Source organism: Dryas octopetala, chromosome 1, assembly GCF_963921425.1.
Source record: "Dryas octopetala chromosome 1, drDryOcto1.1, whole genome shotgun sequence".
Lineage (NCBI taxonomy): Eukaryota > Viridiplantae > Streptophyta > Magnoliopsida > Rosales > Rosaceae > Dryas > Dryas octopetala.
This window is the reverse complement of record NC_141366.1, coordinates 4640991-4653064: the sequence shown is the minus strand read 5'-3', so window position 1 is coordinate 4653064 and position 12074 is coordinate 4640991. Positions and strand designations below refer to the sequence as shown.

The following is a 12074-nucleotide window of genomic DNA, read 5'->3' as shown; positions in this document are numbered from 1 at the left end:
CTAAGAGCTTCATTTCTTTCTTCTTCTTCATCCATTTTCCTTTGCTTCTTGAATATTCTTTTGCTTTTGTTCATCTCGTGATCATGGTATCAGAGCCCCTAGCTCACGCTTTTGGTCCATGGGTCTTGAACTTCCCTTTGCTTTTTGCTTTTGCTGCTAGCTTCGACTTCATTTTTGTCTTCGTCTTCCTTTTTGTTCATTTTTCCTCTTCGTCCGTGGGTCCATGGGTCTGATCATCTGATCTTCTCCGATTGTCTTCTCCGATCGTCCGATCGTCTCTGGTTTCTGCAGCGTAGTAAAGGTGTTGTGCTTCGTCTACTGATTTTGCAATTTTTTCAGTGCTTGGTTCTTTTCGCAATGTGGGTTGTACTTTGGATTTTTCGAGTTCTTTAAATTGTGATTGCGAACTTCGTCGTCTGTGTTATCGTTCGTCGTTGGGTATTGTGTCTCTCTTCTTGTCTTTGTTAATTGATCAGAGAAGTGTGATTTCTTGGAGTATGTTCTTGTTTTGCTCAAGTAATTGTTCTGATTTGGGATCATATTGTTCTTTGTTGCTGTGATAGATCTTGGTTGTGTCAATTTCTGATAAATTCTTGACCGTATTGATGTTTCTTGAAGTATTGTGCATTTTCTTGAAGTGTTGAGTTTTCAGGAGTGTTGGAGTGTTGAAATATTGTTGTAAGTGTTGTGAGATTGTTGTTGGAATAGATCTGTAGCCATGTCGATTGCAAGTAGAGTTCATGGTTTGTTTCCTTTTCTGACCTTGAGGTTGAATGATTATAATTACCTCAAATGGAGTTTTCAAGTAAAAACAGTATTAGGAGGTCATGGAATGTTTGGATATTTAGATGGGTCAATTGTTTGTCCACTAGAATTTGTCCTGGATGAGAATGGTATTAGTACACTGGAGGTTAATAGAGCTTTTACTGAATGGGATCAGACAGACAAGGCTTTGACTAGTTTGTTGATGGCATCTGTTATTGAAGAATCTATGGAATACATCTTAGACTGTTCTTCTGCTCATGAAGCTTGGATAAATGTTAGGAAGAGGTATAACACTGATTCTCGAGCAACCATTATGCAACTCAAGACTGACTTTCAAACCTTGCAGAAAGGTGCTGATACTGTTGAGAGGTTTTTACTGAAATTTAAACATGTCAGGGCTCAAGTAGCTGCTGTGGGGGTGCAGGTTACAGATGATGATGCTTATGTAGTTGCCTTAAATGGTCTCCCTGATGAATTTGATCATGTGAAAGCTGTACTGCGTGGTCATCAGGGCTCTATGTCTATAAAGGAGTTTCGATCTCAACTTCTTGCTGCTGAACAAGACATTAATAAAAAGCTTTCTCTTGCCTCGGTTTCTAATCACACAATATTTGCTATGGTTGCCAAACTTCCAGTGCCTAAATTAGGTTACACTGACGGTTCTAATGGTCACACTGATCATACTACTCTTGGTTCTGGTGGTTCTCATACTGGTACTGGTAATTCTGGGACTTCTACAGGGAATGGTTCTCATAGAGATGGTGGTTATGGCAGTCATTTGAGTAATGGGTATTATGGAGGTTATAATAACAGTGGTGGAAGTTATAATACTGGTGGTGGAGGTTATACTAGCGGTGGCAAATTCAATTCTAATGGTGGTAGAGGTTGGAATTCTGGAGGAAATGGTAGTAGGCATATCAATTGGGGTAACACTAATGTCAATAATTGGAACAATGGGAGTAGACAGGTTCCTGAGTGTCAGATTTGTTCTAGGAGAGGACACATTGCTGTGAACTGCTTTGATAGGGATAGGACATCTCAGAATACTGCTTCATCTGTTGTGGAATGCCAAATTTGTGGCAAAAGAGGTCATGTGGCTTTAGATTGCTTTAATCGATACAACTATGCATATCAAGGCTCAGCACCACCTTAGACTTTGAATGCTCTTACTGCTCAGGCCAATGTTGGTTTTGCAACTGAAGATGTTTAGATTGCAGATACAGGAGCTACTCATCATATGACAGCTGATCTTACCAATCTCACAATGGCTGAACCTTTTGAACTTGGAAATGGTGAAGGCTTGGGAGTCAAGCATATTGGATTCTGAGTTGTAGTTGATTGGGTTCTAAGTTGTAGTTGAAGTTGAAGTTGTAGTTGTCATGTGGTGGTTTCTTGAAGTTGTCTTGCAAAGGAGTTGTAAAAAATAAAAAACAAAATAAAAAGTTGAAGTTGATTGAAGTTGCAAAGAAATTGTAGTTGTAGTGGATTGTGTGGTAGTGATTCTTGTAGTGTAAAAATTGTTGGTCAGGAGTGTAGTAATGTTGATTGAAAGCAAGGTTGAAGAAGTGGAGCACACAATTCTTGCTGGTAATCCTGTGTCATGGCAACCTCAGACTTGGTCCCCTTGCTGAGGTTGAGGGGGGATGTTAAGTATACAGCTGTCAGAATTCTAGTGGCTCTAGTTGTTAAAAGGATTACTCAGTTAGAAAGGAATGAGTTAGTTGGAATTGTTGTTAGTATTGTTAGTCTGTTTCGTTGGTTTTAGCTGGCTCTTGATATAAGCTTTGTGTATTTCTCATACTTTGTAACTTCATCTCATTAATCAATCTAAGAGCTTCATTTCTTTATTCTTCTTCATCCATTTCCTTTTGCTTCTTGAATATTCTTTTGCTTCTGTTCATCTCGTGATCAGAAATTATGCCAGCAAGCATCAACTTTCTAAGAAAATCAGTACTTTAACCCACTTTTTGGCAGCTGAGAAAAGGAAGGCCGAAGTTAAATCAAGTAATTTGCATTTGAATTGAACTACGGCTCGTCATTTCTTCTACTTTTTTCAGAATACTTCCCCAGAAACGAGCCAAACAGAAGAGGGACTGAGGGAAGAACAACAAACCCGATAACCCGAACCGAAATGCAATCAAAGTCCTCTCCATTTGTACCCACGCACGACATGTCGTTGGAACTTGGACTTGGAGACGGGTATTGAACGACAAGTCGTTTTTCCTTACCGCATAATATATTCCGCTGCGATGGAACAAGTCAAGTCAGTCACTCAATCTCCTTCACTTCAGTGGAAGCTCAAGCCCAAGCATCAATGAAGGCCATAGTGATAAGCGCTCCAGGTGGACCGGAGGTCCTGAAACTACAAGAAGTCGAAGACCCAGAACTCAAAGACGACGAAGTTCTAATCAAAGTCGAGGCCACGGCGCTGAACGGAGCCGACGCCTTTCAGAGGAAGGGCCTGTACCAACCGCCCCCTGGTTCCAGCCAGTACCTGGGTCTCGAATGTTCTGGAACCATCGAGGCCGTTGGGAAACACGTGTCACGCTGGAAAGTCGGCGATCAGGTGATTTGGAATTCGGATATTGTTTGGAATTTTCATAGTAACCAAACAGGAAATCGGAAATATGTTGCAAATGGTGTTAGTAATGTATACCCTTGATCAAAGTTTTTACCTTTCAGTTGACTTCATGAGCTGAAACCATGGGTTCATTTGACTTCTTGTGTAATGGACCTTAAGGAATATAAATTTCTTTCATCAGAGTTTGAATTTGCTTCATCAGTGATTTGTAATTAGAGTACAAGGTAATGGGTTAAAATCCCAGTTTACCCATCAAAATGTTTTGGTGTAGAGCTAACTAGCTAAGCGTGATAGAAGCACTATATTTTCAGCATTGCATTGACCCTTTGTACCAATTTGTGTGATGCAGGTGTGTGCTCTTCTTAGTGGAGGAGGGTATGCTGAGAAGGTGGCTGCTCCAGCAGGACAAGTTTTTCCTTCCCCAGTTGGTGTTTCTTTGAAGGATGCTGCTAGTTTTCCTGAGGTGGCATGCACTGTTTGGTCGACTGTTTTTATGATGAGTCGGCTATCTGCTGGTGAATCATTTTTGGTAACTTCCAAGTCTACTCTACCTACTCTAATATTCTGGTACAGTCATTTGAATGCAAATGCTGTGATGGTTTGAGTTCCAAGCATCTCAGTATCTTTCTTTTCTCAAAATGTCAGGTGCTTTGACATATTTTAATGAGGATGTATGGAATATGTTATTTTAAGTAAAAGTTCTATAATATGCATATATATAGGTTGGAATTATTGCACATTAGTGCTGATACTTTCATAAACTGTGCTCTAGGCATAACCCAATTGAGAAAGTCTATTGCTTTCTTTGTCTGATGCATAGCTTTATATATATCACTGAAGGACTGTTAAAATTTCAGGTTCATGGGGGCTCCAGTGGAATTGGTACATTTGCAATTCAGATAGCTAAGTACCAGGGAGCAAGAGTGTTTGTCACAGCAGGTAAGCTGCACTTTTTCTTTTATGGCATAAAAAGAACTTTTACGGTTTTATGGATGTAGATCTTGAATCAAGATTTTTGATCACCAGGTTGTGAGGAAAAGTTGGCTGCTTGCAAGGATCTTGGAGCTGATGTATGCATCAATTACAAGACTGAGGACTTTGTTGCACGGGTTAAGGAAGAAACAGGTGGAAAAGGTTTGTTCTCTTGCATCAACACCCCATCAATATATCTCCAGAAAGATTGTTGTACCTTTAATTTTTATATATAGTTACTGTTATAGAAGAAAAAACATATTGATATATACTCAATGGCAGGTGTTGATGTTATCTTGGATAGCATTGGGGCATCATATTTTCGGCGAAACCTTGAAAGCTTAAAGGTTGATGGGAGACTTTTTGTCATTGGGACCCTGAGTGGTTCTGTTACAGAAATAGATCTTCGTACTGTGCTTGCAAAGCGTCTCACCATCCAAGGTAGGTTTGAGTACCACAGGTTTGGAGTTGGGTGGATTTGGTTTCTCTAGTTCATGGTTTCCTCAGTAGAAATTTGATCATTAATGTTTTAAACGTCAATTTTACATATCATTTTGCATATCTGGTGCCAAACTGACACATGGAATGAACGATTTTTTATTGATATGGTGTATGCTTGAGCGTTGATTTTTCCTAGTATTAATACCTTAGTGACAGTTTTTTTCCACCTCTTTCGGAAAGAGTTGTGCTTTGTTTAATATGTATTAGTCATATCCTTATATCACATGGTGGTTGTACATGCAGCGGCTGGGTTGCGATACAGAAGTCCAGAAAACAAAGCGGAAATTGTGAGGGAAGTGGAGAGCAATGTGTGGCCTACAATTGCGGCTGGTAAGGTGAAAATTGTGGTCTACAAGTATTTTCCATTATCTGAAGCAGCAGAGGCTCACAAGCTCTTGGAAAGTAGCCAACATATTGGTAAGATACTGCTTGTTCCCTGATGATATGAATGTTATTTGTAATCAAGTGAACAACATGGTTCAGACCCCATGAACTCGGGTCTAGAATAATGCTTAATGTGCATTTGTGGTGTGCCAATGCTTATGTCGTCTCTTGTATTATGAGAATAAAGCACATTTAATGTATCATTCAGTTTGGAATTTGGTGGCTTCATGCCCTTCTTGGAATATGTGTGAATATTGTTTCATCTTAGTCAGCATTGTACAAGGATCCATTCAACTTTCTTTGTTTGGTGTAAGTGGAACTTTTAAATTTTAGTCACTGCAAAGAGCTTCAACAGCTAAGCTTTTTAGCACTCCAGGACAAGGATCACCAAGGGTTTCTGTGGAGATGGGGACTGAACATTCTTCTTGGCCAAGGCAAACCTGCAAATACATTGAACGAGCAAAGATTTTAAGTGTGTTGTTCAAGTCTGATTCCTATCAAAATTTGCTAAGAAAAACAAAACTCTTAAAACTAGCAAGTCCTCTATCTCAAAAAGTAGAAACAGAAAGATAAATGGCCTATCATGCATGACCTCAATTGATAATAAAAAAAAGAAACTAGACATGTATAATCTCAACAATTGAACAATTTTGTAGTTGTCGATGTTTAAACCAAACAATATGGAGAAGAAAAGGTTTCTCTTACCTGCTCAACAATTGATAAGACGTCGGCATGGCAAGTTCCCAGACTGAATGTACCACAATTTCCCATAGGAGCTCCAAAGCTAGCAAAATTAATTGAAGTAATGTGCCATCCTCGTTCACAGGTCAGTTGAACTTTAGGGTTTTGAGGCATGAATTTCATGTTTGGTTTCCAAGAATTGGCTGGCGGAGGGTCAGTCTCTGATACATGTGCACATATCTCTTGGCCAGTTCGTGTCATCAAAGAAATCTTTGAAGGGTCACCACCAAGCTCTTCATGGAGAACCAGAAGGTTATCTCCATGATGTACCCACGTGCGGGGAATATGGTACCTAAACATTATTATCTCCTCATTTTCATTAGTAAATTGAAAATTCCATGAATAAAACAAGCAATGCATTCTCTCTTACAGAGTTTGAGCTGGTTGGCCACAGTTCTTTAGGCATTTAGATGAATCATAGGCTCCTCTGTAGTCACAATCACTGCCATTAACACAACCAGTTGATGGTGAGAGATAAGCAGACCAATATCTCCCTATGCTCTGCCCATTAACCCATGCTTGTCCCTTGCCCATGCCACCAAGATTTAATGCCAAAGGACCCTTCCCTTCAGGAGCAAGGAATGTGGCCTGAGGATGAGAAAAAGAACATCAACCCAAGCATGTGAAAAAAAACAGGACATCGAACCAAGCATGCCAAATACTTACCTTGTACCATATCAAACTATGATTAACTGGTGGAGCAACCCCTGCAGTCCACAGTGAACTATTTGCAAGACGTATGTTATCCAATCCAAGGTATTCCCCTTCTAGTCCCACCTGAAAATTAAGGAAATGTCAAATAAGTACAGTGACTGATACCATTTTAGATCGTAATCCAAAATATAGAAACCTTTGAGTGGAAAAAAGAAAAAAGGAAATTTGTACTTATTTGTTCTGATGGTCTGACCTGGTATTTGATATAACAGATTTCTTTTTGCTATTTAGATATTTCCCTCAGCAAAGTCAATTTGACTTAATGTCACCACTATGAAGCAAAATGCTTTTGACACTCAATATTTCTCAGGTAGCAAGCTATTAGGTAGGTTCTAACCTGGTAGGTCCATTCTTCAGAAGAAAGATCACTTTTGCCGTTCTTTAAGTCACTAAGAACAACAGCAAAAATTCCTGCTCCTGCAACATCGAACCACGGTCCATAATTCTGGAAAATTACAGAGAGAAAAGAATTAGTAACCCTAATTAATGGGATAAAGAAAATTCTACAATATCATTTGTGTCCATGAATATTAACATCATACAGTATTATGTACCTGTACGCCAATCATCATACTCAACACATCCACAGTATTGTTTCCATGGTTCAGAGTAATCTTCTCATCAAGGATGAAGCTAGCATCTTCATGGTTACCGTATCCAAATCCTTTAAGATTAGGGTATAAAATGTTTCTTTAGATACACAAAGCACCAAAGGAACAGAGAATGATTTGAAACTTCTGACTACATCAGGATTCAAGTGTTAGATGGTAATTTTTTACTGCACTGCAATTCAATAGAGTACCTACCTACAAGCTTTTTGTTTATGAAAACCAGAGCTGCATGTCCCAGGCTCTCAATATGCAAAAACAATTCTTTCTCTTGACCAGGTATAATGTTTTCATCCACATTAATACTGCAAGTATGATGAAGCACATTCCGTAAGATGTCATCAGATGAGATGAGAGTAAAAATAACCAGGATACGAGGATATGTTATAAAATATTAAAATATTATCAACAAGGTAGTCCATCCAAATGAATAGGTCATGAGAGTAATCAAAACTGGATTCATTACCTGGTTGTGTACCATAAATAATCACTAGTATCTTTTGTTGTATTTATCTGCTCCAGTAAGCCTGAGTTGATAAATGAATTGTTACTCCAAACACCGACTTTTTCTTTATACCAACTCCATGAAGATGGTTCCAATGTAAACTCATTTACACTGGTTGTGCCGGAAAAAGGAGAATCTGCGAGACTTCTTTGTGAGACAACCTTCAGTTTTGATCATTTTTGTGAGAAACAAAATCATCGGAAGTTGAGGACATAGCAAATAAAGACCGTATAGAGACTTTCAACTATTACCAAAAATAACTTTTTTCTCTCTTTATCTCTCCTCCCTCTACTACCAAAATACTAAAGTGCAATCAGATATGTACCTTAGCGGTATTGAATATAACATTCTTACAATCTGGAAGGATGCTCACTGACCAAGCTGGAAGGAAGTAAATATTTCCATTGAAAGTGACATTTGCATCTAAACTACTGCCATAGTTTGCAAGAAAGGCTGCACACTCATTGGAGTTTTTATAGTAGATATGTGCCTGATGAAAAAAAATAAACAAAGCCAGGATGGTGTAAGAGATAAGAGAAAGAGAAAAGAATGGTGAAAAACTGAAAACTGAGCCATCAGTGACAAGTGACTTTTAACTCCAGAAATTTTATTGATGAATCTTGAAATATGTTGCACACCTCTAAATTAACACCAAGTTGCACATGAGTTGGATCAGAGATGATCATATATTCTTCACAGTGCTTTATTGCCTTGTGCAAGTCACGGAGGTGGCCCCATTTTGGCTGTCTAAGAAAACCTGCATAATGGGAGTGCATGTAATTCCTAATAAACACTGGTACTAGTGGCATATCAAACCAAGTGTAGGATAAATTTACCATATTCATCTATAGGAGCATCATAATCATAGCTAGTTGCAACCAAAGGGCCTCCAGCTGTCCGCCCGAAATTGGTCCCACCAAAATACTGCAAGTAAATAAGAACTAACACATTATGATAATGTTTAAGGAACAATATGATGATGACAATGCTATCATAAGTAGAATTCTGCCTAGCTTACCATATAATAGTTTTGAAATGTGCCACCTGTTTCAAAAAACCGTGTAACAGCAAAAGCAAGATCCTCTACAGGTCTAAAAGGAATTGGATTGCCAAATGCAAGGAACCTATATATTAGATGTGATATTCAGCAGTGTATTTCTAAGATGAACTCCAAAGTGGGACTTGTCTGCAATATTTTGCACATAGTTAAACAGGTAAAATCAGCTAAATTGTTACCATCCACTGTAGTTCTCTGTCCACATCTTTGGTTTGGAAGGGGAATTTGGGGTGAACTCATCACAATAAAATCCATTGCATGTGTTTATCTGCAGGTAATTTATAAAAATAATGAAATCTCTCAAATGGAAATAAGGAAAGAAAAAGTAAAATGAAAGAGGGAAGAAACTCAGAGAAGATAAATCTAGATGCTTAGTAAATTAAAATTTTATTTTTGTTTTTCAAGAAGAAAATTAAACTTCAGACAAAAAAAAAAGAAGAAGAAAAGTAAACTAATCTCCTAAGTATTGATTGGCTCTTGATATCTAAGCACAACTAGAAGGTAAAAGGATTGGCAACCTTGAAGCCTTCCATGCTCAAGAAAAAATATGTTCAAAATAGGAAACAATTTTTCTTGCAAAATCAAGTACAACACTCACAATTGGATCTGGTGCATCCTCTTGCACACACATCACCCAAGGTACAGTCGTATTAAGACTAACAGCAGTTTTTGCAGCCCATTGGACATATAGTTCTCCGCCAACTCCATATGCCCCTTCAACATTTCCAAATTCATTTTCAACCTGCCAGAAGACGTATCAGAAATGAAAAGGAAGAAGGAATTGAGTAGTACAAAACAAAGCGTGTCATTTCTGGAGCATAAAGTCAAACTATTATGGAAAAATACAAAAGATCTATTTCCTTCTATTAGCATACATTTCCGGAACATATATTGTGAAACTTGAATAAATGAAAGAATACTATATGAAATTGCATAAACAAAAACACCATAAGTGCCCCAACTACCTTTCCAATACATAATCTGCATAACCATCTTATTAGTTTGTGTCTCGATACACATCCAATGACTTAGAAAACAGTTATGCACTTAGTACAATATTGGACATGGCAATGAACAGGAAATTCTCACATTAATCTTTCAATACATATACTGAATTATCACCAGGCCGTGACAGGAAACTTTGAATAATTAGCTGATGGGGCAATAATATTAAGAAATAATTAGTAAACACAGGCTGGCTGTCAAAGGAAAGCACCTGAGCAAGTATGATTGGCCCTTCTTGTGATGCAAAGAGATGCTCCTTCTTCATCATTTCAACAATTTTTGCAAGAAATTGCTTCATTTCATTCTGCAATTGACAATTTGGAAATCTTCCCAATCCATAAGGCATAAATATAAACCACTTGAAAGTTGTGCATTAATGTAAATACATTTTTTTTGAAAACATAACTACTGCAAAGAAAGACTGAAAATAAGGAGGTCTTGTTTTATCCATGGATAAACTATTTTCACTGACAAGAATAAATGTACCAGATATGTACCTTAAAAGGAGCGTTTGTTGTACGAAACTGAATTCCGGGAATAAAGTGTAACCAAATAGGAAATCCCCTGTCATGAGATTATGATATCTAAAGAATGAGTAAAATTCTATGACAGAGGGGAAAATTCAAAACTAGGAAACTAATGCCAGTGCAATGTGCTAAATCACAAGAAGAGACCAGGAAACAGAAACAAACCCATAGTTCCATTCAGCACAAGCATACGGGCCAATCCTCAAATGAACTAAAAGTCCAGCTTCTTGCACTGTCTTCACAAACCTCACCAAATCAAACCTGCCTTCAAAGTAGTACTACGGAAAATGAAAGGGAACATCAACATTAAACCACCCATAACGATGAATTTACACCAATGACTAGAGTTATTTATATACCTGGCCCTTTACAGGCTCATGATAGTTCCAGAAAACATAAGTCTCTATCACGTCCAGCCCCCCTTCCTTGGCTTTGTTAATAAGCTCCGGCCACACCTGCATTGTATGTTAGTTTCACGTTAGTGACCCATTTAGCCACTACATGTTTTCATGTATGTTGGACTCCACAAATTAAGGAAGCCAGTAAACACATAACTGCTTTTAGATAAAAGTCCATGATGGGTGGTTTTCTAAATAGCACGTTCTTATCATTTTCTGTGGCCCTCTACTCTCCTCTATAATAGACACAGACTCTTGAATATATTAGTAACTTAACAATTCCATCAGTATAGAAACAATGTGTGAAAAGAGAGACAGAGAATAGAAGAAGTCTCAGAGTTAAGGTTTGTCAAAGAAGTTTCAATCACCAATCTCCATCAATTCTCAATGGCCAACAACGGTATGTAACTCTGATTTTATCTTCATTATCCTTGAGATATATATTGTACACTAATTCAAGACACTTCCGCACAGTAAGTAATTTTTACTGAAGTTTGTTTTCCAATTGTCATTTGATTTCCAATTGACATTCGACTGCTGCCGTAATTGCCATATGAAATGTCGTAATTGACATATGAGATGTCGTAATTGCCATATGAGATGTCAACTGTTACATTACTGTATATAAATTACTGCATTGATATTAAAATCCTAACATTGTACCCCCAACAATCACAACCCCACATTATCATTATAATTCATCCTCCAATAGCCTTTCAAAGTTGCTCAGACAAATACAATCCTATAAATACAGATTTGAGATTTCAGAATTCACCTCGGGCGTGCTTCGAGGGTAATGCATAGAGCCCGACTGCAAAATCCGCCGCTTCCCATCGATAACCAGTGCTCTATGGTCATATGCCACAGTGGCAGAAAACACTTTTTCAGTGAAATAACCTTCAAAAACTAGGAGGACAAACAGAACTAAAGCCACCCAATTCTTGCTTCCCATCATTCAATTTGACCAAACTCACTAAACCCAGAATGCAAAAAACAGCGAAGGACTATAACCAAACAAAATCCCTAAGAAAAAAAAAAAAAAACTCAACAATTTGCAAAACCCATAATGGCATTAGAACTACCCATCAAGATGAGAAGTGCATAAGACTGATAAAAGTATATAGGCACCAATTTAACATGTGAGCTATACTGGGTATCGGTTTGTTGTATTTGTTGGCATTGAAAATGCATAATATACGTGGAGTTTCACATGGACAAGAATTGTACCTGAATGATTATCCAGACGAGATTAACGAAGCTTGGTTTTGGAGGGAAGCTGAAGGAACTGGTTCTTAAGAAAAAAACAAAGGTGATGC

At 38.0% G+C, this 12074-nt stretch overlaps 2 protein-coding genes across 3 annotated transcripts; one reads left to right on the top strand and one right to left on the bottom strand.

The window, feature by feature from the left end:
• Positions 1-2986: 2986 nt before the first annotated feature.
• Positions 2987-5502, top strand: LOC147296745 (uncharacterized). Its single transcript, XM_086229301.1, has 6 exons — positions 2987-3331; positions 3696-3875; positions 4204-4285; positions 4373-4480; positions 4601-4759; positions 5063-5502. Exons 1-6 carry the CDS (start codon positions 3080-3082, stop codon positions 5257-5259), a joined length of 978 nt encoding a protein of 325 aa, XP_086085427.1. The 5' UTR covers positions 2987-3079; the 3' UTR covers positions 5260-5502.
• LOC147296744 (beta-galactosidase 8-like) lies at positions 5350-12074 on the bottom strand. 2 transcript variants are annotated; one of them, XM_086229299.1, is made up of 20 exons: positions 11986-12074; positions 11534-11606; positions 10720-10815; positions 10526-10638; positions 10331-10397; positions 10045-10137; positions 9427-9570; positions 9008-9096; positions 8790-8895; positions 8608-8695; positions 8410-8528; positions 8097-8261; positions 7733-7932; positions 7465-7571; positions 7213-7322; positions 6996-7103; positions 6611-6721; positions 6315-6532; positions 5909-6236; positions 5350-5643 (listed from the first exon to the last, which is right to left on the bottom strand). In XM_086229299.1, exons 2-20 carry the CDS (start codon positions 11558-11560, stop codon positions 5533-5535), a joined length of 2400 nt encoding a protein of 799 aa, XP_086085425.1. In that variant the 5' UTR covers positions 11561-11606; positions 11986-12074; the 3' UTR covers positions 5350-5532. The 2 variants fall into 2 exon arrangements, with proteins under 2 accessions (XP_086085425.1, XP_086085424.1); XM_086229298.1 differs by lacking the exon at positions 11986-12074 and having other exon boundaries at positions 11534-11962.